General features: G+C 43.3%; 1 protein-coding gene across 1 annotated transcript in view; it reads left to right on the top strand.

Annotated features, from left to right (window-relative positions):
- The first annotated feature begins 11,589 nt into the window (after positions 1–11,589).
- Positions 11,590–26,919, top strand: part of LOC143856356 (Nop53 protein) — a 28,501-nt gene continuing 13,171 nt past the window's right edge. The window contains exons 1-7 of the mRNA XM_077366552.1: positions 11,590–11,871; positions 11,978–12,150; positions 12,250–12,301; positions 12,391–12,416; positions 12,779–12,859; positions 12,944–13,054; positions 24,675–24,745. Of these exons, the coding sequence (XP_077222667.1) occupies positions 11,700–11,871; positions 11,978–12,150; positions 12,250–12,301; positions 12,391–12,416; positions 12,779–12,859; positions 12,944–13,054; positions 24,675–24,745 (686 nt within the window). The 5' untranslated portion in view covers positions 11,590–11,699. The remainder of the gene's footprint in view (positions 11,872–11,977; positions 12,151–12,249; positions 12,302–12,390; positions 12,417–12,778; positions 12,860–12,943; positions 13,055–24,674; positions 24,746–26,919) is intronic.

The following is a 26,919-nucleotide window of genomic DNA, read 5'->3' on the forward strand; positions in this document are numbered from 1 at the left end:
AGCTGGATGACCGGAGGAGCTGAGTCCTAGGGGACCGGAGTGAACAAGTAGTGAGGTGGCCAGAAGCGAGTCCTGTTATGAGGGCTGAGTCCTGCACAAGTCAAGCGAGGTCAGAAGACCAACCCGGGTTTTACTCCGGACAGGCCCTTTGACACTCAAGTCAGTATGAGCAGGAGTGAAGGGGAGAAGTCTAAGAGTTTGGGTGGAGAGGGTTTTTCGCATTACCCGTTGGTTTGAGCTTTGATCCCCTATTTATAGGGGAAAACCTGGTGAGGTGTCCAGGACAGGTGTCCTGGACAGGTGGCGGCCTGTGAGAGGCTGGAGTTCACCTACTCCAGGACAGGTGGCGGCCTGTGAGAGGCTGGAGTTCACCTACTCCTGGACAGGTGGCGGCCTGTGAGAGGTTGGGGTTCACCTACTCCAGGACAGGTGGCGGCCTGTGAGAGGCTAGAGTTCACCTACTCCAGGACAGGTGGTGGCCTGTGAGAGGCTGGGATTTTTACACCCCATCAGTTGCCCCCCAGTTTTCCAAGTCATTGAGGGACTTGGGAAAGTGTGATCAATTGTTTCTCTGAATGGGTAGGCATTGTCTGGGAGTGAATCAGGGAATTCCGTCTGGAGGTCCAGTCCGGAGTCCGGCTGGAATTGGTCTGGGAGTCCAATCCGGCGTCCTGAGTTCGGAGTCCGGAGTCCGGAGTTCGGAGTCCGGAGTTCGGAGTCCGGAGTACGGCTTCCACCGGACTGATTCTGACGTTTTGTAGGATGCGTCGTTTTCAGTCCGGAGTTCGGAGAAAGGAGTTCGGAGTCCGGAGTCCGGCGTTCGGAGTCCGGAGTACGGCTTTCACCGAACTGATTCTGATGTTTTGTAGGACGTGTCGTTTTCAGTCTGGAGTTCGGAGAAAGGAGTTCGTCTTGCGCCTAGTCCAGTTCGGACCGGACTGGTTTTTGTCGTTTTGCTAAAACGCGTTATATCCAGTCCGGCTGGGGCCGGACTGATTTTTGTCGTCTTGCGCCCAATCCGGTTCGGACCGGACTGCTTTTTGTTGTTTTGTTGAAACGCGTTATATCCAGTCCGGCTGGGGCCGGACTGATTTTTGTCGTCTTGCGTCCAGTCCGGTTCGGACCGGACTGCTTTTTGTCGTTTTGCTGAAACGCGTTATATCCAGTCCGGCTGGGGCCGGACTGATTTTTGTCGTCTTGCGCCCAGTCCGGTTCGGACCGGACTGCTTTTTGTCGTTTTGCTGAAACGCGTTATATCCAGTCCGGCTGGGGCCGAACTGATTTTTGTCGTCTTGCGTCCAGTCCGGTTCGGACCGGACTCCTTTTTGTCGTTTTGCTGAAACGCGTTATATCCAGTCCGGCTGGGGCCGGACTAATTTTTGTCGTCTTGCGTCCAGTCCGGTTCGGGCCGGACTGCTTTTTGTTGTTTTGCTGAAACGCGTTATATCCAGTCCGGCTGGGGAAAATCCAGTACGGAGTACGGAGCACAGAGCGCGGAGAGCGGAGCGCGGAGCACGAAGCATGGAGCATGAAAATTTCTGGAGATGCAAATTTTTACGCGCGCAGACACGCTCGTGTTTGACCGTATTCTTGAGTGGGAGAGTGTGCCCGTCATTAATAAGGGACACGTGGCGCTATTTGAGTGCTCTCGAGATGCGTGCATTGCATTTATTGCCCCACCGCCTCTGAAAAGTTATAGTTTTCCCCTTTCATTTTTTACTTTTCACTTTTTATCTTCTTTTCTCTTCTCTCTCTGTGAGATCGACTTCGCAGTTCGCAGTTCGTAGTTGGAGTGGCGCAAGGGTTCGACGAGCTCTACTCACCGGTATTCCTCTCAGCCCTTCTCTTTACACATGTCTGATAGTAGTTCCCGTTCTGAGTCCGGTACGGAGTCCTCCACTAGTAGTAGTTCAGAATTTAGGCCGCCTCAGGAGCCTGTAATGGCTGAGTTATCCTCTAGGATAGACCTCGTAGATAGCGACGACGGAGGGGTCAGGGACGAAGTGATATTAGACTTGAACACCACCCCACTCCCGACTGGTAGTCTCCCCCGAGCAGAAGGAAGTGTTGAAAGCGACGTTGGCGAGGCGTCCACAACATTCCTTCCTGGCCGGGCGGTGGAGGTGATCGCTAGAGCGCGAATGGAGGCCAACCCAAAGTACAATCTGCGAGCTTTGGTCGAGGAAAATTACCTCACAAGGTCCATGTTGGGGGATATTCGAGACAAGTACTGCGTGCCCCCAAGATTTGAACTGAGGGCAGCTATAGAGGGAGACAGAGCCTGTAACGAGAGCCGGGATCTCTGTATCTACGAGGAGTCGCTGAGGGCGGGACTCCGATTTCCTTTGCACCCATTTTTCGCAGCGGTGCTTCGATACTACGGACTGGCCCCAGCTCAAGTAGCTCCGAACTCGTGGAGACTACTGACTGGGTTCTTGTATCTCGTCCACGGCCGGTTAGAGAGGAGCGTGAGTTTGTCGCTATTCCGTGCTTGCGCACATCTGAAGAGGCATAAGGAAGGGGGCTGGATCTACATCAGCCAGCACCCTGAGCTAAAAATCATTACCGGCATCCCCTCGTCAATACATTCGTGGAAGAATAGGTTCTTCTACGTCGAGGATAAGGAGGCCAGTGAGCCCTGGCCTGTCCCTCTAGTGTGGGACACTCCGGACACTTCCAAATTAAGTCGAAAGCCGCTCCTCGAGGGTGAGGATAGAGAGACTTTCGCCTTGATGCGGAAGGAGATTGAGCAATCGGGCCTTATCCGCTGTGCAGAGTTCTCAGGAGAGGAGATGCTGGTTGGGCTGGGCGTGAGTGCCGCGACTCCAGAACGTATGTAGCTAGACCTGTCTTTAGAATTCGTTTATTTTTGTATACTTGCTTCTGACTGCTCGCTTCTTTGCAGAGATGAAGAAACAGTCAACAGTTGAGAAAATAAGACAGGGAGCCCAGCCGCGGGCACAGGAGGGTGCTACACAGGCACTACAGGAGCGCCAAAAGAGAAAGGCGGCTGAATTGGCAAGTCCGGCCCCATCACGAGGCACTCCTCCACCCCCAGCTCAGAGGGCCAAGACTACAGTGAAGCTAGTAGGCCCCTTTGCCCAGGGTGGTGGCTCTTCTAGGTCCGGTGGTGCTTCTACTGGAACCGGTTCTGGAGCCCGTCCTCCTACGGGACTGAGTGAGAACGTTTTTCGGCCCAATTGGGCCGTTCTGAAGGATGATACTGCCCTAGGCAAGAGCCGAGTAGCAGGGGAGATCATGAGCAAGTGTCTGTTGCGGAAGGACAAGCAACAGGTTCTTCGTGAGCCGCCAGCTACAGGGGAGGAGGCGGTGTTGTCCTCGCTTTACCAGGTAGGAAAAAGATATAGTTTGCTACCTTTCTGTCCATTTTTTCTTTTGTCTATACATCGCTGATGCTTGCTCCTTTCTGCAGATCTCACTATACTACAATGATCTCAAGGAGAAGAGTAAGAAGTTCTCCAACGCCATCACCACATCTGAAGAGGTGAACGGAAAGCTGGCCGCTGAGGTCCAAGAGCTTCAAACGAGCATCGGACGAGTACAGGAGGAGAAGAAGCTGTTGATAGAGGACCTGGCCACAGAGAAGAAGAAGCTGGTCAAGGCTGCCGAAGCCATGGAGGCCCAAAGAGGAAGAGCCAAAGAGAGGCAGGAGGCAGCAGTGAAGGAGGCCACAGAGGCGAAGGAGGCTGAACTTTTCAGCCTGTCGAGTGAGGCTTATAGTCTTGGATACTACGACTGCCTCCAGGAGCTCCAGGCCTGCAATCCAAACTTAGTGATGGAGAATATGACTCTTCCTGCCAGGCCGAAGATTACTGATGAGGAGCCAGATGCCCCTGCTGATGCTCCTGCTGACATCACCTCTCTTCTAGATGCTTAGTATTTTTCTGTTTTCATTTTGTAATGGTCCTTGAGACCTTGGAATTTTTGACAGCCTTTTGAGGTTAATTTTGTAATGGCCCTCGAGGCCCGACACTTTGATTAATGAAATCATACTTGTCCTATTCTGTTTTCTTTGTCTCTAATAAGCTTTAACTGTTAACTGAGTGACATGCTCGACTTGCCCTTTAGTTTTGATAACCTGGGACCAAGGCTGTTGATGGCCAAATTTTGACGAACTGGCTTTCCAGTGAGTACCCAAGTGCTGTGAACTGGGTTTCCAGTGAGTACCCAAGTTTAAGAACTGGGTTTCCAGTGAGTACCCAAGTTTTGTGAACTGGGTTTCCAGTGAGTACCCAAGTTTAAGAACTGGGTTTCCAGTGAGTACCCAAGTTTTGTGAACTGGGTTTCCAGTGAGTACCCAAGTTTTGTGAACTGGGTTTCCAGTGAGTACCCAAGTTTTGTGAACTGGGCTTCCAGTGAGTACCCAAGTTTAAGAACTGGGTTTCCAGTGAGTACCCAAGTTTAAGAACTGGGTTTCCAGTGAGTACCCAAGTATTGTGAACTGGGTTTCCAGTGAGTACCCAAGTATTGTGAACTGGGTTTCCAGTGAGTACCCAAGTTTACGAACTGGGTTTCCAATGAGTACCCAAGTTTAAGAACTGGGTTTCCAGTGAGTACCCAAGTTTAAGAACTGGGTTTCCAGTGAGTACCCAAGTATTGTGAACTGGGTTTCCAGTGAGTACCCAAGTTTACGAACTGGGTTTCCAGTGAGTAAGGGTGAAACTGAGTCTGCAAAAAACATTATTTATTCATAATAACAAATTTACAAATTTACAAAGTCACCTTTTTACGCAGGACATTTTGTCTATTGATAATATCTCCTGAGATTTTTGGAGTTCCATGCGTGGGGTAATAATTACTCCTCCAGTGTCTCTAGCTTGTAGCTTCCTGGGCGGATAACTTCTTTCACCCGATACGGCCCTTCCCAAGTCAGGGAGAGTTTTCCGACTTTCGTCGGTTGGGAGACCGCTGCCTTTCTCAAGACCAAATCCCCTGTCCTGAATTCTCTGGGACGAATCTTGGAGTTGTGATAATTGGATACCCTCTGCTTGTAAGTAGCGACCCGGATTCGAGATTCTTCCCAGATCTCTTCTAGCAAGTCGAGATTGGCGCGGAGCCCGTCCCTATTAAGCTGCTCATTGAAGCTGGTGATTCTGGGAGATGGAGCGCCTATATCAACCGGTATCACAGCCTCAGTACCAAAGGAGAGGTTGAACGGCGATTCACCAGTTGTCGTACGAGGAGTAGTGCGATATGCCCATAGAACGTGATAGAGCTCATCTGCCCATCGACCAGCTTTTTCATCCAGTCTCTTCTTTATCCCCTGAAGCAGGATTCTGTTAGTCACTTCCGTTTGCCCATTGGTCTGGGGGTGAGCCACCGAAGTGAACCTCTGTTCAATCTTTAGATCGGAGCAGAATTTCTTAAAGTTCCGACAGTCAAACTGTTTGCCGTTATCGGTTATCAAGGCACGGGGAATCCCAAATCGGCACACTACTGATTTCCAGAAGAAGTTCTGCACATTTTGCTCTGTGATCTGTGCTAGAGGTTCTGCCTCCACCCACTTAGTGAAATAGTCGATCGCCACTACCACGAACATGCGCTTTCCAGAGGCCGGTGGGAAAGGGCCCAGGATGTCCATCCCCCATACTGCGAAGGGGAGTGGACTAATAATTGGAGCCATTGCTACAGCGGGCTGGTGGATGGTGGGAGAGAACTTCTGACACCTCTCACACCTTTTAACCAGACTCAGTGCATCCTGCCTTATGGTAGGCCAATACAGTCCTCTGAGCAGAACTTTTATCGCCAGGGCTTTGCCCCCCAGATGTTCTCCGCAAATTCCTTCATGAGTCTCCTATAGCGCATACGCGGCGTCGCTCGGCCTCAGACACTTCAAATATGGGAGAGTATATGACCTTTTATACAGATTGTCGCCACTGAAGGAGAATCGGGCAGCTCTCTGTATCACCTTGCGGGCTTCCTTCTTATCCTCCGGGAGTCTAGCGTCGCGCAGATAACCCACGATCTCATCCATCCAGCACGGCTCATCTTCCAACTGCATGACTTCCATGGCTTTACTTTCGATGCTGGACCTTTGTAGGAACTCCATGTGTATGCTTCCGAGAGTAGTATATCCAGAGGCAGCCAGTTTTGACAGCACGTCGGCTTTGGCATTTTCTGTTCTTGGTACTCTGATGACCTCGAAACTTGCAAACCGGCTGGAAAGTTGGCGAACCTTGGCGAGGTACTTAATCATACGCTCGTCTCGAGCTTCGTAGACCCCTTGGATCTGGTTTGCTACCAGCTGCGAGTCGCAGTATGCTTTTAATTTTTGGGCGCCGGTCTGAATTGCTAGGCTCATTCTGACAAGGAGGGCTTCATATTCTGCCTCATTGTTGGATGCGCGGAATCCGAATCTCAGGGCGTAATCCGCAGTGAATTTATCAGGCCCAGTGAGGATGAGGCCGGCTCCACAGCCGTTTTTATTCGAAGATCCGTCGACGTATACTTCCCAAGTCGGTGCGCTGGTAATGGAGTCCTGCTCGGCTGACGGTGGCCTAATTTCTGTCTGAATTTCCTCTGCTATACATTCTTCAGGAGCTGCTCTCTCTACAACTGGGAGCTGTACTGCTTCAGGATCAACGAGCTGCTGGGGGATGGTGCATTCAGCCACGAAGTCTGCCAATACTTGGGCCTTGATGGCTGGCCTAGGTGCGTACTGGATATCGAACTCGCTTAGCTCCACGGCCCACTTCACAAGTCACCCGGAGATATCTGGTCGATGGAGCACTTGCCAGAGTGGCTGATCAGTCAAGACTTTTATGGTATGGGCTTGAAAGTAAGGCCTTAACTTTCTGGCCGCCATTACCAGCGCGTAAGCCAATTTCTCGACCCGCTGGTACCTCATTTCTGCGTCGTGAAGAACCTTGCTGACATAATAGATAGGTTTTTGCTGGCGGTGTTCTTCACGGACGAGAACAGCTGCCAGAGCCGTGGAGCTAATGGAGAGATACAGAAATAGCTCCTCGTCCGGCTCCGGCTTTGTTAGTAGTGGTGGGGAGGACAGGTACTTCTTCAATTCCTCGAATGCGGTCTGGCATTCCTCCGTCCAGGGCGCGGCCTTGAGTCCTTTAACCGCACTAAAGAAGGGCAGGCACCTTTCAGCTGATTTTGAGATGAAGCGTCCCAGTGCGGCTATCATTCCCGTGAGCCGCTGGACTTCTCTGATAGTTTTTGGAACAGTGAGCTCCATCACAGCTTTGATCTTCTCCGGGTTTGCTTCTATCCCTCGCTGGCTTACCATGAATCCTAAGAACTTTCCTGAACTGACACCAAAGGTGCACTTGGTGGGATTAAGTTTCATGCTGTGCTTTTTCAGGACCTGAAACGTTTCCCTGAGATCAGATACATGATCCTGCGCACTGCGACTCTTGACCAGCATATCGTCCACATAGACTTCCATGTTCCGGCCGATCTGGTGCTGAAAGAGTCGGTTCACTAGCCTTTGGTAAGTAGCTCCGGCGTTTTTGAGGCCAAAGGGCATAACTCGGTAGTAATAAGTCCCTTGATCTGTGACGAAGGAGGTCTTTGGTATATCTGACTCGTACATCTTGATCTGGTTGTATCCGGAGAAGGCGTCCATGAAGCTCAACAATTCGTGACCCGCCGTGGCGTCAATGAGCTGGGCGATCTTTGGGAGTGGATAGCTGTCCTTAGGACAAGCTTTATTCAGGTCGGTGAAGTCGACGCAGGTCCTCCATTTTCCATTTGCCTTCTTGACTAGGACTACATTTGCCAACCAGTCCGGATACCGAATCTCGCGAATGAAGTCAGCTTTCAAAAGCCTCTCCACTTCTTCTTTTATTGCCTGTCGCCTTTCAAAAGTGAAATGTCTCCTCTTCTGCTTGACCGGTCTACAGGTCGAATCGACGCCGAGTCGGTGGGTGCTGATCTCTGGGTCAATGCCTGGCATATCAGCAGGAACCCATGCAAAAACATCTGCATTCTCCTGGAGAAACTCAGCAAGCTGATGTTGAATGCTATTGCTGAGTGAAGAACCGATCAGAGCCACCTTCTCACTGTCTTTTGGGCATAGTGGGATGGAGATGAGATCTTCAACGGGTTGGTTCCCCCTGAGTTCGTCCCTTACATCAAGTAGTTCAATTGGCAGTGATTCCACTGCATTTTTGCCTTTGAGTGCCGTCACGTAGCACTCCCTGGATTGAGGCTGATCTCCTCGGACTTCGCCCACGCCATTGGGCGTTATGAACTTCATTTTCTGATGGTAAGCCGAGGCCACTGCACGGATCAGGTTCTGGCCAGGCCGTCCCAGGATAGCATTATAGACCGAGGCGGCCTTTACTACCAGGAAGTTGACCATGGCGAAGGCTTGACAAGGTGGGTCTCCGACAAGAACGGGGAGCTCAATCTGCCCTACCACCTTTACGACCTCTCCGGAGAAGCCAAATAGATCCGAGTTCGCCGGCTTCAGACGGTCGTCGCCTATCATCATTTTCTCGAAGGCATGGTAGTATAAAATGTCCGCTGAGCTCCCATTGTCCACGAGAATTTTCTTCACCTCCCAGTTGGCAACGAGCATGGTTAAAACCAGTGCATCGTCATGGGGTAGGATAAGGTTGTCCAGATCTGCATCTGAGAAGGAGATCTCATTCTCCGTTCTCGTCTTTTTGCTGGTTGTGTGCACGGCGTTAACTCATCGCGCATATGCTTTGCGGGCAGCAGAGGATGTGCCCCCGGCGGCTGGTCCACCCATTATTGTACCGATGACCCCCCTTGGCTGAGATCGAGGTGCCTCCTGCTGCGTACTGGGCGGCTGAGGAGTTTTGTTACGAGCAGGGGCGGCTGTGATCTTCGAGGACTGCGGCCTCGGGGGCTCTTCTCTCTTCGTTCTTGTTTGCGGCCATCAGTTTGAATGTACTTTTTCAAATAACCGCGGCCGATAAGCTGCTCAATTTCCTCTTTGAGCTGCCAACACTCATCCGTGTCGTGGCCGTGGTCCTTGTGGAAGCGACAGTATTTTGAGGGATCTCTTCTGTTCCCTTTGGAGATCATTCTCGCAGGCCACTTCACGAATTCTTCTTCGCTGATGGCAGCCAATATATGTTTTCTAGATGTGTTGAGGGGCGTGAAGTTCTCTCCTCTTCTTTGAGGAGGCGGAGACTTCTCTCTCCGGGGCGGTTTATCCTCCCTGCGTTGCTTGGTGGGATTTTTCTCTTCGGAGGTTATCCTCCGATTTGAATTAAGAGCTGCCAGTGTTTCTTCCACCGTTATGTACTCCTCTGCCCCGGCCATGAGATTTGCCAGTGAGTGCGGATTTTGTCGGGCTACGGCCCGACGGAAGTCATTAGATCTGGCACCCACGAGGAGCGCATTCATAGCTGCTGAGGGATCTAGATTGGGCACCTGAAGTGCCTCCCTGTTGAAGCGGCGGACGAACACTTTCAGAGGCTCATTGTCGTCCTGTCGCAAAGCCATCAGAGATGCTGTCGTTTTCTTCGGCCTGCGACTGCTCATGAAGTGGCGTACCAGATCCTCTCCGAAATCATCGAAATTACTGATGGAGTTCGGTTTGATCCTAGAGTACCAGTCTCTCGCCGCGCCAGTTAGCGTCGTTGGAAACGCTCTGCAAATGAGGCCGTCGGAGACGGTGTGAAGGAGCATCATTGTTCTGAATGTCTCCAAATGGTCGACGGGGTCAGTGGTCCCGTCATACTGCGGGACAACGGACATTTTAAAGCCTCTGGGTGCTGGAGCACCCAGGACATCATCAGTGAACGGCGTTCTGCTTGAGAACGCCCTTGAGGCGGGTCGGCTCTGATCCTTCGCCAGCTCTTCTATCCGGTGATCCATCTCCTCCATTCTCTGTAGGAGCGGATCCGTTCTGTGCTCCGCGGGCCTGATTCTTCCCATTGATCGGCTTACCGCGGAGCCGGACTGGCTCTCCGGACTCCTTCGACGAGACCGGGACTTCACTGGTGGAGCACGGTCTTCGTGAGCTCGGGGCCTTGGTGCGGAGCGGGACCGTGACCTCTGACGGCGGTAAGGTTCTGCTCGGGCATACCCCGCTGTGGGGTGATGGACTTGTCTGGTGGAGTGGTGAGTTCGATCCTCACCATGGCGCGACGACTCTCCCCTGTGGACGTCTGGCCTTCCTTGGACAGATCGCGGAGCCTCTGGGGGAGGTTGTGAAGGCGTCTGAAGCAGTTGTTGGTACTGCCCAACGAGAGCTGTCATCTGTTGAAATAGAGCTTGAACTTGCTCCGGAGTGGGCAGGGGGTTCAGGTGCTCTGAGCTAGCAGGGCTCTGCTCAGCTGTTGCAGAGGCCGCCACTACCAACGAGGCGATTCGCTCACTTCGGGTCCTGCGAGGCAGCACGGCTTGATCAGCCCGTGCAGCCGGTACACGCGCATTCTTACGCCCTGCCATTTTTTATGAGATGTTTGAGAACGACTTTTAGTTCTGCGGTCCCACGGATGGCGCCAATCTGTTAGACCGAAAATCGGTAACAGGTACGACAGTGACGTAAGAGCTGAGCTGGATGACCGGAGGAGCTGAGTCCTGGGGGACCGGAGTGAACAAGTAGTGAGGTGGCCAGAAGCGAGTCCTGTTATGAGGGCTGAGTCCTGCACAAGTCAAGCGAGGTCAGAAGACCAACCCGGGTTTTACTCCGGACAGGCCCTTCGACACTCAAGTCAGTATGAGCAGGAGTGAAGGGGAGAAGTCTAAGAGTTTGGGTGGAGAGGGTTTTTCGCATTACCCGTTGGTTTGAGCTTTGATCCCCTATTTATAGGGGAAAACCTGGTGAGGTGTCCAGGACAGGTGGCGGCCTGTGAGAGGCTGGAGTTCACCTACTCCAGGACAGGTGGCGGCCTGTGAGAGGCTGGAGTTCACCTACTCCTAGACATGTGGCGGCCTATGAGAGGTTGGGGTTCACCTACTCTAGGACAGGTGGCGGCCTGTGAGAGGCTAGAGTTCACCTACTCCAGGACAGGTGGCGGCCTGTGAGAGGCTGTGATTTTTACACCCCATCAAAGTATATTATTCTTTTTTTTTTTCTTTTTATTTACAACCAGCATTTTCAACTTGCATCTTTCTATGAATACATATTATTTTTAAATCGTATATATTTTTATTTGCCCCGTGCGATACTGAGAATTGGACTATAGGAGATCTAAATGCAAGTGAAATCAAACGAAAAGCTTGGATCAATCAAAGGTGGGACCCAATATAAATTAGTGGTCGAGCCCTAAAATGTAGGGAAATTTTATCAGCAATACTGTATTTTGATGAGGGCACTTCTCACTTTATCAAAAGTATGGTATGACCCCACCATAGGATGATCCACCGTCCATTAGATGGGCCACAACGTCAATAGGTTGTGCCCCAAAAATCATTTCCATAGGTTGATCCTAACCCTCCGATCTAACTTTCTAACATTCAGATCGGAGGGTTAGGATCAACCCATGGAAATGATTTTTGGGTTGTGGCCCATCTAATGGACGGTTTGGTTCATCCTATGGTGTGGGCCATACCGTACTTTTAATAAAGTGAGGAGTGCCCTCATCAAAATACAGTAGTGCTGATAACATTTCCAAAATGTATGTCTCGATTCTCATATGTACCGCCTTTTGCCCTAAACCAGGTGTAGAAATTCACAGGCCTCCTTTGCACAGCTGAAATTCACAGGGCGTCTCCCTCTCTCCCACTCTCTTAGAAAGATGGGAAAGGCGAAGAGTAAGAGCTCTCGAAAGGGGAAGAAGGCATGGCGTGCTAACATACGCACGGACGACATCGACGAATTCTTCGAGAAATCCACCAAAGATGCTCTCAGCGGCGGAAGCCTTGCCTCCCTCCCCAACGATTCTCTCTTCTTCCTCGACAAATCCAAAGGTTTTTGTTTTTTTTTAAAATCTCGGAACCCTAATCCCGTTTACTCCCTTGCTAGGGTTTTGGGTTTATGAAACTCAATCATTTTTCCATGTTTTCACCGTTTTAGATTTGTCAATCAAGCGAAAGATTGAAAAACATAGGGAGAAAGTCCTTCGTTGTGACAGCATCTTGCAGAAGAACGCCTTTGTTCAGCCCGTTCCATCTTCAATACTAAAGAAATCTAAGAAGAAGAAGAAAAAATTACCGAAAGAGAAAGCTGAAAACCTAGACGTTCCCAAGGTTTGAAAGTTTTCCTGGGCATTATTTTTGAAATCTTAAACCATACTCTTTTTTTTTTGTAATTTCATTTATGCGTCTGCTAATTTTGATATCTCTCAGGGTGAGAAGAATTCAACTTCTGGGCTGCTTGACATATGGGATGATGATAAAGGTTTTGTATGATTAATCAATGCATTCTACATTTTCATTGTTTTGTCTCACAAAATAACTTGTGTTTTAACTTAGCACATTCTCTTTCAGAGACAGGTGAAGTCAAGGCCAAAAAGGTAATCATTGCAACGCCTTTTAGTTTTCAATCGTAGTGCTGCAAAATTTGAATTTGAAGAATATTTTCATAGTTGAATTGATTGGCGCCGAGTTTTTCAATGTCATTTTTTACAATGCCGCGTGGTCCGATGAGCCATATCGTAGGTTCAAATGACTTCATATTAAGTGTCTGCTTGCATATATCATTGACACATGACATTAATGAGTTTGTCTATGTCGTGTTTAAGAGTAGCCAAATGGCATCGCCATGCCATCTCTTTAAACTTTTAATTAAATGGTGAGAATTTTGTGTGGTTTCTTGCATACCTAGGCTAATTGTTTTTTTTTTTTTTTATCATTGATGGATTTCAATTTTCAACAGACGTCCACACCTTCTCTTATTGCAGCAGTAGAAGTGGAACCACCTGGGTGTTCATTTAATCCATCATTTGATGCACATCAGGTATCATGTTACTTTCTTTTACCACCATATTTTGCTTCTTGCTAGGTCTTAATATGGCTGATTTTTCCTTTGCTGTCAATCCAGGATTCATTGGCTAGTGCTGTTGCAGTGGAAATGCAAAAAATCTACCGAAATGAGTTGGGGCCTAAGCCAGTTCCAATAACTGTTCCTGGTGACATCGTAGATGAAGAAGAAGTGAGTATTGCTTGTTCTAGTTGTTTTTTTTTTTTTTTTTTTTTTTTTGAGAAAATTCTAGTTAAGCTTCTAATAGTTCCGAGTTCTGACTAAATATTGTTATGTATTTCATCTTCCCTAGAAACTGAAGGGAATCCTGTTGTTGCATTTGATGCCGTATGTATTTTTAGCTTAAATTAACAAATGTAGTGCTATGTGGAAATTCATTGCACTTACAAGTGATGTGTTATGTGAGGAGTATTTTGCAATGTTTAATGCCTCACTAACTTCTTAGGCCCTGTTCGTTTCAGATTATGACAACTGATTGTCAGCCCTAAACCTATTATTGGACTCAAATTTAAGGCTCTGTTCGTTTCAGATTGTTGCAGCCGATTATGGACCCCAAACCGATTATTGGACTCCAAACTAAATGTAATTTGGAGTCCGATAATCAGTTTGGGGCCCACAACGGTTGCAATAATCTGAAACGAACATGGCTTAAATGTAATTTTGAACCCAATAATAGGTTTGGGGCTCTCAGTCGGTTGTCATAATTTCAAACGAACAGGGCCTTATTCTTTTGTTTAGACTTAAGTAATTGTTTGTGGATAACCTTTTAATGCTAGACTCATTTGATCTCCAATCTTGTTATCATCTTTGCATCTGGTATTTATTTGCTACTTCTTCCCTGTTAGAGAAGTAATTGCATTGAAACTGTCTTCATTGATGGTGTTATCTGATTAAGGAATCCTGTCTTTTGTTCTTGATGAGCTTTTCTCTTCATTGGTTTATTCTATCAAAGCTTGTTCACAAGTAGAGCTGATTTATTGGAAAAATCTCATGATAAATTATTTGATTTTTATAAAACGAAAAGAACATAAAATGATCACAATTTCTTCAACAATTGTGACATTTATGATTGTATTTGTCAGGAAATTTCCTTAAATAAGTTTTTTCAGTAATATTTTTAAATGGGAGAAGACAGGAAAGGTTAATGCTTTCATGAGTATTTTTTTTCCTGACATCAAGTAATGAGAGAGAGAGAGAGAGAGCATTGGCTCTATTTGTTGGTCATATGCAGCTGACCGAGAACGTTTTTCCGGCCCTGGGGGGTGGGGGGGGGGGGGGGGGGGTTCATTGTTCTACGTTTCTTTGCTGCATTGGCCCTATTCGTTGGCCATATGCAGCTGATCGAGAGAGCAGTTGTTTTTTTTTTTTTTAATGTCTTCACATGGAAGATTACATAAGAAATCCATTGCGTAATATCTACTTGTATGTAATTTGATGGAATTTAAGTTAATCTTTTCTTTACGCTATGTTATTTTTCTTTTGCAATATTTGTTTTCTCCCAGTATAAACCCAAGAAAAAAAAAATGGAAATAGGAATCTCCTGGGGTATAACCTTCCCAAGGAGGTTACAATAGAAATCTCCTGGGGTGTAACCTTCCCAAAATCTTTTGTGACAATGTATGTTTAAGAATGTCAGTGATGGTGTCATAAAAAAAAGTCAGTGATGTTGCAAACTCCCTTGTGTTCGAGTGCTAACGAGCATCCCTCATGTGAGGGGAGGTTAGGGGCTCTAGTTCCGGTATTATCTGGTTATAGTCTTCTTGAACATTTGGTTTTCGTTGTTTATCTACCAAGACGAAGGGAGGGGGATGCAAAATAAGGGGTTACTCGACTATGCAAGAAACGTTTGTGTGTGAGAGGATCACTCAGTTGTTGAGAGAGAGAATTGGAGATGTCTTCTGATAATGCATATTAAATCATTGATAGCACTCCATTGTAGTTTGTTTTTTGAATGGTGCTTCATTATAATACCATTTAAAAATAAAATAAAAATGGTGCTCCATTGTAATATATTTTTCTTGCGAAATATTTGATAACTCAAACTATGGGAGCTAAGATGTCTTCATTGTGATGGATTTAGCATAAATCGTTGATACTGAGATGTATTCCTAGGTCTGGAATGTCTATGAAAATAGAGATATATAGGAGTTCGATTTGATACATGCTGAAAATTATGCTGCAATTAACTATCCCAGAAACCTTGATGCTCGTGGGAAGATGACTCATTTGATGAGCAAGAACGTTGGAGAAGTTAGCTGATAATTCATGTTAAATCATTCATAGCACTCCATTGTAAGTATTGTTTTCCTCATGATTTGATAATGCAAACTATAGGAGGTAGGTGGTCTTTGTCGCAATCTAAGTTCCAAATATCATTGTCGAGGATTTCACGTCAAAGGAAAATCTCAGGATATATTGAATTTTTTTTCGGTTTTATATTAGGAAAAAACGATAAAAATAAAATTATTTAAAAATATAAATTAGGAAAAAATAAAAACATAACATAAAAATATCTTGTTGTTATTGCAATATTATTGCAGTAAATGAAAATATTGCTTTATTTTTATATTCTTGGGATTATTTCGGGATTTTGTCGTTTTATCAAAATGTCGTGATAAAATCGCTATATTATGGAAATCTCAGAGATATTTGTGACATAAGTCGCAATGGAGTTGGCAAAAGTCCTCAATCCTAAGATATGTTCCTAGGTCTCAAGAGTCTAGGACAATAGAGATCCACATCTAGGAGGAATTTGAATTGATGCATGCCTAAAATTATGCTGCAAGTGTGGCTGAATAATATTGGGACCTTTTCACGGCGACAACCTCTTCCATGCCTCTTGATGGTGATGTTCTAGTAGCATAGAGACCTTTATAATAATTTTTAGCAAATGGCTAGCTAGAGGGCTGCTGTTTTCTACACTCATTCATGTTGAAGAAGTATTCAGTGCTCAGAAATGGTAGGCCGTGGCACAGAAGTGATTGACATGTTGTACTCATCGCTAGGATACCTAATCCCATATCACACTATCCATTGTCGCTTGGTTCACAACAAACTTGTCCAATCATTCCTTCAGATGATTCAAGAATTCTTGAATATAGGATGATCCCTTCTCGCAAATCCGCTGCGCATAATGTGAGCTTTTGACTGTGCATAGGAACTGTGTGGACTCTTCCAAAGTTCACAAGCAAAAGACACAGTAACCTTAGCAAGGACGTCAGGTGAAAGAGTTGAATTGATCCATGGAATTAATAATTGATACTTCGTAGTCCATGTTTCCAATCAAGATTCTTCTCCCATTTAAGGATTTTATGTTCTTTGACTGTTGTTTACAGGTAATTTGTGTTAAGAGAGATGAGTCGTCAAGATGTCTAATGTCCATTGTCCATGTGTAATGGGAAGCATTGGCCCTGTCAAAGAAGAACTGGTTTATGAAGGAGAATGTGAAAGTAGATAGGGAAAATGTATGATGAAGCGGCCATAAAAAATAATGTAATACAATTAGAATAAGATTTGTGGCGTTTAATAGATATGTGTAAGATGGAAAAGAGAAATCAAAGACAAGTATTTTGTAGGAAAGAAGATCTTACCAGTTCAAATCTCAGTGGTTGTTTTCTACATGGTTTTAAATTTCGGCCGAAACGTTTCGTTTCAGCCGAAATATTTCGGTTTCGGTGGAAACCGAAACGAAATTCACTGTGAGTCGGAAAAGTACCAAATTTCGCCGAAACGTTTCGGAAATTTCGGCCGAAACGTTTCGTTTCGGTAAAATTTCGGAAATTTCGGTGAAGTTTCGGAAATTTCGGTGAAAAGTTTCGGAAATTTCGGTGAAACGTTTCGGTGAAGTACAAAATTTCGGTGAAATTTCGGTGAAACGTTTCGGAAATTTCCAAAATTTCACCGAAATTTCGGTGAAATTTTTACAAGATTTCGTCCGAAATTTCGTTCCGAAACCGAAACCGAAACCGAGATTTAAAACCTTGGTTTTCTAAGTTCATAAAAAGGAAAGGCCTTACCAACAAAATTTAAAAGGGAAATCACAATTTGAAAGTTAGAGGAAAAAGGGGGGGGGGGGGGGGGGGGGGGGGGCGCTCTTAAGAAATTTGTTTTCTGTGTTAGAAATTGAGTTATGGTGCCAAAACAAGCCAATTCTAAGTGATGAAAATTCTAACATGCACCTGTTGTAAGTGGGAAGAATTAAGAATGAATTTTTTTTTTTTTTTGGGTACGAAAAGTTTAGTTATGGTGCTAAAACAAGCCTATTTAAACTTTCAATTAGAGAAAATGCTAACATGCACCTGTTATAAGTGGGAAGAGTTATTATGCTATCTTGCACCTAATTCTAAGTAATGTAAATTTTGAAGATCCAACAATCGGATCTTCTCCGATTCTTGAGCCAGTTAATGATTTTAGCTTGTTTATCCAATTCCAATAACTCCTTTGTCCCTTTATAACTCATAATTTGGAGTCTATTTATTTCATTTCTAGAAACCTTATTTAGCTGTTCTGACACCCATCTAGCGCTTCGACCTTCTATAGTACATCCTTCATCATTGATACTAATAAGATGAAAAAAAAAGTGTTCAACATTTTATTATGCCATATAATATTTTATGTCTTATTCATCAGGGCAAGTCGTCTGACAAGCTAGAACTTAGGCCAATATGAATATTTGATCGAGTTGGAGGCTCAAATTGAACCTGAGGTTTGATTATTGCAACCCAAAGTGATCTAAAATCAGGTTTTGTCTTTTAGGTCAAGTTGAACCTTGGCATTGTTGTCATCTGGGCGTGGTTTTAAATTTCCACTGAAATAGACATGAAATGGCCAAAATGTTTCAGTTTCCATCCCCATCGAAACACATTGAAATCGAAACCCATACCGTAACCAAAACCGTATTTGTTTTTGTGGTATATTATATCAGCATGTGTTGCATAAATATATTTATATGAATTGGTTGTGAAATGTGGTGCATGTATTATGTATAAAACTTTATATGAATTGCATATGAACTGTGCTGCATGTGTTATGTGTAAAACTTTCTATGAATCACATATGAAATGTGGTATGTACTGAATTATCATACATGGCGACTTCACATGTCACTCGTGTTTGATGTTGGTAAACCATTATGGATGACTGTTTTGCATATGTGATGGTTTCTAAGTATGTATTTGTGGCTATTCTAATATTTTCTGAAGTTTCATCTTAAAATTCTATCATTTCCATATGCTTCCATGCATTTTTTTGTGATTTTATAGGATTCTACCAAAATTTACAATCAAAACCGAAATAGAAACATTTCCTTTTTCGTGGTGACTGAAACCAAAACTGAAATTTAAAAACCTTGAATATGGGCAGTATGGGACGAGTCCTATGGAAGATGATCCCTTTTGCTATTTGGTGGGGATTGTCGAACGAGAGAAAGCAAATATTGAAAAACAGAATTGTGTGGAAGGTGAACTGTCTATAATTAGTTAGGTGACTAGCCAGGAGTGGTTTACAGGCTATCCTTTTGAGACTATTCTAAGGAAATGGTACGAGATCTTGGTAGGAAGAAGAATCATAAAAGCGAAGCTACATGAGTGTCTTTCCCCTGAAAACATGTTCAGCCTGAACTTTTGTAGTTACTCCCATGTCAACCCCGATGCCGCTGGAATGGGTGGCGAGATGCTAACGGTGTGGTGTTATTGTCATAGTCGTACTCGGGTCTGGTTGGACAAATGGATGCATGGGTACTCTCCCGAGGCACACGCACCCGTATCGGGTGCGGGTGCTCTTGGGTGCGCACTCGATACATACCTAAGCCCTTACTTACACACACGGTTCAAATTAAATCCAAAATTACAGATTTACAATAGCGGGGCTGCCCAATTAACAAAAGAGGGGCGGGGGTGAATATATCAAAATATCTATAATATATATCCCGTAATTAAAAACCTAACAACTTAGAAATAATATTAGATTTTGGTGAAGTAATATTAGATTTTGGTGATGTTATTGCTATTTGATTGTTCTCCAATTAAATTGTTTGAATTCTTTAACAAAATATTTCATTTTTATTTTTTTACAAATATATAATAAAATATAAAAATATATTATATTCAACGTACCCCTAACGTACCTGTATACTATTTTTAAAAAAAAATCACGTATCCACGTACCCGTATCATGTCGTACCCGCGCCGCCCGTACCCGTGTCCGTGCTTCATTGGACGTAATGTTAGGGAAAATACAAGCATTACTCATTGGCTCAAGATTGTTTAGGACTGAACGTACCCCGTGTCCGTGACAATAGAAGGGGACTCATCTAACGTCCTAGATTAGACAAGAAGTGAAAAGTTGGGTCCATGGAGACTAGGATAGCAGCTGAGCGAGATTGCTGGATCATGTTGAGGCCAAGTTGAGGAGTGCAAAGTGTCCTAGAAGTGCAAACGTGTTGGCCTACAAATTATATAAATCGGGGGTTAACAAGAGCTGAATTTTATTTTGGGCAAATTTTACCCGGTGATGTAGAAATGTAATGGCCTTTTTAATCGATAAAATTGTTATCCTTTCCAAAAAATATAAAAAGTCAAAAAATATAAAAAGTAATGTTCCACCCTACCTAAATTGCACATATTCAGAATAGGTGCACTTTTCCACTACAAACCTATAAAGAAATTTAGACCCTAGTTATCTTGCATCCTTTTGAAAATATCTAGAACGCAGGTTTCAAGCCCATTTTCTCAAATAGGTGGCCTCAAAATAGCTTTTTAGAATGCGATCAACTCAAAATTAGAATGATTACAGTTTGAGTATATTTATTCTAGTTTAGCGCCTAAAATGGGACCCCTCATTATCATCATCATGGAAATCAATGCATTATGAACCAAGATGGTCATACCTCTTTATTCCTTACACACACACACACACAGAGAGAGAGAGAGAGAGAGAGAGAGAGAGAGAGAGAGAGAGGCGTTTCTACTCCACGGAGTAGATAACTTATCTGCTATGTGGGCTTAAAATACAGTGGGAGCCACATTGTTTGGGTGATCCAAACCATTCATTTGATGGGCCCTCACATAGATAGGCCGTGTGCCAAAAATCAGCTCCATAGGATCACCCCAACCCTTCTATTTGTGGAGGAAAAAACTGGACAGATTTGTGAAAGTTTATACCCGTCCATTTTTGTCCCCACAAATCGAAGGGTTGGGATGATCCTATGGAGATGATTTTTTGGGCACACCCTATCTACATGAGGACCCATCAAATGAATGGTTTGGATCACCCAAACAATGTGGCCCCCACTGTATTTTAAGCCCACGGAGTAGATAACTTATCTACTCCGTGGAGTAGGAACTCTTTTCTCTCATATATATATATATATATATATATATATATATGTGAAAAGTGTAGCTACACATACGTGGAGTTAAAAATGGACGTGTATAAACCATCATTCATTTGATAGGCCCTCATATAGATAGGGTGTGCCCAAAAAATCATCTCCAGAGGATCATCCCAACCCTACGATTTGTGGAGTTAAAAATGGACGTGTATAAACCTTCACAAATTTGCCCATTTTTCATCTCCACACTTCGAAGGCTTGGGATGATCCTATGGAGCTGATTTTTTGGGCACACCCATCTATGTCAGGGCCTATCAAATGAATGGTTTGGATCACGCAAAAAATGTGGGCCCACCATGTTTCTAGCCGTCACCTTATATAAGCTTATATGAGGGGCCGCTCATACTCACTTTCCCTATATATATATATATATATATATATATATAGAGAGAGAGAGAGAGAGAGAGAGAGAGAGAGAGAGAGAGAGAGAGAGAGAGAGAAGGGTTCCTGCGCTTGAGCGCAGATAGCTTATCTGCGCTCGAATGCAGGAAACAAGGGTAGGGCCACATTGTTGGGGTGATCCTAAGCATTCATTTGAAAGGCCCCATCATGGTTGGGGTGTGTACAAAAAACCAGCTTCACTGGATCATTATAGAGTGTCCATTTGTGGGGGTGAAAATGGACAGATACTGTTTGTCCACTAATCTGCCCATTTTTTCATCCCACAAATGGACACCCTAAGATGATCCAATGGAGCTGATTTTTGGTGGACACCCTATCCATGAAAGGGCCTTCCAATGCTTTGGATCCCCCCAACAATGTGCCTCCCCCTGCCCCCCCTGCTTTTGCACTCGAGAGCAGAAACCCTTTACTATATATATATATGAGGAAAGTGTTTCTAGTCGGTTTGCTAGAGAACCTTCTCTAGTCCATCGTCCAAAAAACACAGTGGGCCCACATTATTTGGATAATCCAAAACATTCATTTGATAGGCCCTGGCATAGATAGGGTGTGCCCAAAAAATCAGCTGCATAGGATCATCCTAACCTTTTGATTTGCCAGGGCCCATAGAATGAATGCTTTGGATCATCCAAACAACATGGGCCCACTGTGTTTTTGGTTGGCGGATTAGAGAAGGTTCTCTAGCCGACCGACTAGAAATACTTTCCTCATATATATATATATATACATTGAGAGAGAGAGAGAGAGAGAGAGAGAGAGAGAGAACTGTTGAGCCCACCATTTTTTTGGTGCGCTTAAGTTGTTACAACGCCTCCCATTCGTTTAAATGTTTGGGTCCCGCTGGGTCCCGCTAAAGCGCACCAATGGGAGGCGTTATAACAACTTAAGCGTACCAAAAAAATGGTGAGCTGGAGCACACCAAGCTTATGGTGCGCTCGAGTGCCCAATCACATGTGGGCCCACTTTGTTAGGATGATCCAAAGGATTCATTTGAAAGGCCCTTACATAGATGGGGTGTGTACCAAAAATCAGCTCCGTAGGATCATCCTAACCCATCCATTTGTAGAGGTCAAAATGGACAGACACTGTTTGTCCACAAATCTGCCCATATTTGCCCTCCACTTTTGGAGGGGTTAGGATGATTCAATGGACCTGATTTTTGGTACACACACTATCTATGATAGGGCCTTGCAAATGAATGGTTTGGATCACCACAAAAAATGTGAGACCCATGTGATTGGGCACTCGAGCGCACCAACAGTTTCCTGTCTCTCTCTCTCTCTCTCTCTACACACACACACACATACACACACACAACCCGTGCGATGCATGGGGTGACATCAAAGAGAAAGCAGAAATATGAGAATTTTGAAATAGAACTCAACACAAGGGTCCTCAATATGTTGAGAATTTTAAACTGGTCATGATATGCGGTCCACTATTCACAAACTACATTCAAGTGCCATACACCAAAGAGAGAGCAGAAAATTGACTAAAATAAGGAACCCTGTTGCAATTCTATAAAAAATGGAAATGAATTACGATATGCTGATTTTGTGGGGGTTTAAAAACAGTTCCAAAAGCAGTTGAACTGATCGTGGTTTGTGTTTAACCTTTACTGTTTATAGGATCTTAGTGATGGATTTGATTTAAGCAAGCCTGTCGATCAGTTTGTGGTTAAGTTTGGCGTAGATTAGAAAGTATCTTTTGTATCTTAATAAGTATATTTGAGGCTCTACAAATCTGAGATAAAAAAGCATGCACATTCAAAATCTATAAACCAAAGTTTAACCCACTTGAGGGTCTACAAATCTAAATCTGAGTTAAAAAAGCATTGACATTCAAAATCTAGAAACCAAAGTTTCCAACTCAATTCATTAATGTTTCAAATAAAACGGCACAGAACTTGCTTTTACATATTCCTGAAAGAAACAAAACATCGCTTCTTATTTGAACATTAGGTGGTTACATTGAACTTTTTTTTTCCCCATTTATAAAGAAGCAGAGATGAACAGATTATTAGAGATCAACATTCGGGAATGTCAATGACACCATATAATTTCTCCTCCTCAAAACCCACAAAAGAAAAACAAACAAAAAATCCACTATGAATCACTTGAATAAAACTACACTTTTTTCAAAAACCATTCCCGAATTTGTCATTTCCGAATATTTGCCTCATCAGTTGATTCCTTAATCTGAAATTAGTAACCATGGCATATTGAAAGCTAGGGTTTTCAAAATGAGAAGAATGTCATGAAAAAATAAACATATAAAAACGTCCAAAAAAGGCTAAATCGATTAGGAAATCACCTATCCCCGATGCAGGCATCAGCGTGGGAGGATCCTCTTGCCAGCCATGAATATTTGGCCTCTTCCAGAGAGAGAGAGAGAGAGAGAGAGAGAGAGAGAGAGAGGCTAGAAAAAGGGTTTTCGACTGAAGAGAATGGTTTTCCGCAGAGAAAGCAAGGAGGACATCTTCTGAAAAATAGGTGGGGAGCATGGCCAGAGAGACAGGAGAAATGCGACGGTGGCAATGGAGAAAGAGCTCTGTTCTAGTGTGTGTGTGTGAGAGAGAGAGAGAGAGAGAGAGAGAGAGAGAGAGAGAGAGAGAGAGAGAGAGGGCTCGTAAAAAGGTAGGGATAACCTTGGAAGTTTGCTAATTATGGGTAAAGATCAACGCGTCAATAGAAGGGGCAGAGAGGGTGTGATAAAATCGATAGAAGAGGATGGTGTTGGAATATTTGGGCATATGAGAGAGAAGAAGATGACATGAGCAGAGAGAGATGTCGTGGGAATTTAAGGGCATAGGAGGTATTTTACACTTAGATGTGTTGGAATTTTAGGGCATAAGAGGTATTTATCTGTTTGGGGGTGATGTGTTAAATCCACAGAATTTTCAGAAAAATGGTAAAAATCATTCCTTTTCTCTTCTGCTATATAGATATAGAATACACACACACACACACACACACACACACGAGTAAAAAACCCCGTGCGATGCATGGGCCAACAAAGAACTGTACGGACCACATCATAGGTTGATCCAAACCGTCCATGTGATGGAACACAACATCGATAGGTTGTGCCCGTAAAATCATTTCCATAGGCTGATCCTAGCCCTCTAATCTATAGAGGTTTCCATAATTAAAAAAGCATAAAGGAGGGGGGTAGGATTGAAATTATGTGGCTTTAATGGGTGCCATTGTTAAAAAGCATAAATGAGGGCGTAGGATTGAAAAAGTGATGTGTAATTCTCATAGAATTTTGGGAGAAATTCAAATAATTCTCTCATTTTCTCTTCTGCTATATATATATATATATATGAGAAAACGGTTCCTACACATATGTGTAGATAAGTTATCTACACACTAGCTTAAAATACAGTGGGGGCCACATTATTTGGGTGATCCAAACCATTCATTTTTAAGGCCCTCACATAGATAGGGTGTCCACAAAAAATCAGATCCATAGGATCATCGTAACCATTCGAACTGTGGAGGCAAAAAATGGACTAATTTGTGAAGGTTTAAAGACATCCATTTTACCTCCACAAATCGTAGGGTTGGGATGATCCTATGGATCTGATTTTTTGTAGACACCCTATCTATGTGAGGGCCTTTAAAATGGATGGCTTGGATCACCCAAACAATGTGGGCCTCCACTGTATTTTAAGCTAGTGTGTAGAGAACTCTCTACACATGTGTAGGAACCGTTTTCTTTCTCTCTCTCTCTCTCTCTATATATATATATATATATATATATATATTACTATACTTCTGCTATACTTCTGTTACTTATGGAATAGAAACATTTGATTCTTGTTACTATGGATGCACATATATTTTCTTGTTTAGAGATGGTTTGCAATTTTGATTCTAGTAAATCGTCTTTATATTCTGCTGTCTTTTTGTCTGGCATTTGTTCTAGGAATTAGTTTTTTTACCAACTGGAAATTCTTGCATTTCTATATTGGTATACTCATATCTTTTCCTCCAGATGTATTTTCTTGATGCAGATGATAATCTGGATGAAGAGGATTTGGCTGAAAATGATGATAATGTGGAAAGGTTTGATTTTCTTTTCTTTCTTTTTCTTTTTGCTCATCCTTTACCATGTTCGTATGATTTCTCTTTGAATATATTATATACAGAAGGGACACCTATAGTGTATGTTAATTAGAAAAGCCATCTTTTGTGGGTATGCAATGCATCTTTATTAATTAGTTTCGTAAATAATTGCCAGGATAATCCTTTTTTTTTCATAAAATTTGCTTCCTTTAAAATCCTACCTTGGACTGGAAAGTGCAAACATGTTACCTAAGAGATAAATCAAGATACACAATTTGCTGAGTCAGCGAGCCTGTTTTCTATTTTGCAAGAATGCAATTCCTCGAAATACTACATATATTTTTCTGAAGCTGATATTGGTGGTCCCACTTTCTTACAATAACTCTCTCCCTTTGCAAGTGACCCTACCCCAATTCTTCTTTTGGCTTGCACCATAAATCAAGGGAAGAAGTGGGAGAAAAACCAGAAAGAATAGGAGGAAAGCAGAAGTTGAGAGGAGAGAGAAAAGAGGAAAAATGAAAATGATCGTAAATTTTTGCGGGTAACAGAGAATGAGAATGGCCTCTTTCTCTAGATCTTTTTGGCCTGATCCCCATTCAAGGGACTCCCTTAACTGCCTCCACCCCTCTGTGTTTTGATATTTGACACATTTAGATCGTCTAGTATTTTTGTAGGAATAGGGAATTTCATCATTTTATTTCTGTTTAGGATGATGCCTTCAGTGAATTAGTTTTTGCATTTTTGGCAATCAGAACTGATGAGACTTCAAAATTTCGGTTTCAACTTTCAATTGTTTTTAACCTAATCAACTTTCTTTACTGGACACAGCTCTTGGTCTGAAACTGGAAAGCAGTTGCTATTTTTGATTATTCTTTATACATTTTTCTTGATGTCTCTAGTTTTAGTCTGCTGTTTCAAAACCATATCTGAGGATAGTGAAATTTTCGTGACTCAAGATAATTTCTATTTGTAATTTGAGGAATAAGTGATATGATGATTTCTATAAGTGTTTCAAAACCAATCTCGAGGCAATAAGTACTCATGTTGCCATGAGGTGTAGAGTTCAAGACTGGTACAGAGAGAAACAAAGCCCTTTAAATTTTTTTTTGAGGAATTTATAATATTTTTTGTCCTATTCTCTTCTTTCTTCTCTGCTTATCTTCCTCCCTTTTCATCCCATGCTTTTCAATATTCTCTGCTATTATTAACTCAATTTTCTTCTAGTGGAAGGAATAGTTTAGTACTTTTAGCCATTTTAATAAAAAAATCTTTTATTTGTATGAGGAGTGTCTTTCTATAAAAAATGGAGGGGTGCATATATTTATGGCTCTTTTATATACATGCATACATATATTTGTATGAGGAGTGTCTTTCCATAAAAAATAATTGTGGGGTGCATACATTTATGGCTCTTTTATATACATACATACGTACGTACGTACGTATGTACATACATACATCATCATTCAAAACAAAATACATACATACATATATTATCATTCAAAAAGAAAAATGCATACATACATACATGATGTTATACGATCTATATTATGGCTTTTACAATGTATGTTCTTTCTATTCCATGATGCTACATGTTTTCTATTTCTTTATTTTTCTAAATTGTACTAGTGGAAATTGTAGAACTCCTATAATGTTCTGTAACTTCTATTTTTGCTGTAAAATTTAATGACATGTCATAACTTGAATCTTGACCGACATCTTCTACATTGATATGATGAATTGAGTAAATCTAAATTTGCGAAAAGGAAGGGATGGACAGAATATGAATTTGTAACCTTTTTAGGGTTGGGGTTTCCAAATTCTATTAAAATTGAAAAATTTACAATAGACCAATTGATGGAGACTAAAAATAAAATTACAAGGCCAAACATCTGGCCCAAATACAAACATGAACCTAAATGAGCCAAAACATTAGCACGTCCTAACAGAACATTCCACAATTCCTACAAGGCAAACCAAGATTCTTATTTAGTAATGGTTATATCTTCTGTTTGACCAGCATTAGCCTACCAAAATCACAACCAGTTCATGTGTTATAGCTATCTTATGGTTGAGTTTCCATGCATTTTCACCTTCGTGTTTGTAGACAAAATGCTATCATTCCCGGTGTATGAACATTCTATCTTATGGGTGATGCCGATAGTTGGTTATGT

The sequence above is a fragment of the Tasmannia lanceolata genome, unplaced genomic scaffold (assembly GCF_043159265.1).
Source record: "Tasmannia lanceolata isolate RefF3 unplaced genomic scaffold, GAP_Taslan_0.1 ptg000023l, whole genome shotgun sequence".
In the NCBI taxonomy this organism is placed as follows: domain Eukaryota; kingdom Viridiplantae; phylum Streptophyta; class Magnoliopsida; order Canellales; family Winteraceae; genus Tasmannia; species Tasmannia lanceolata.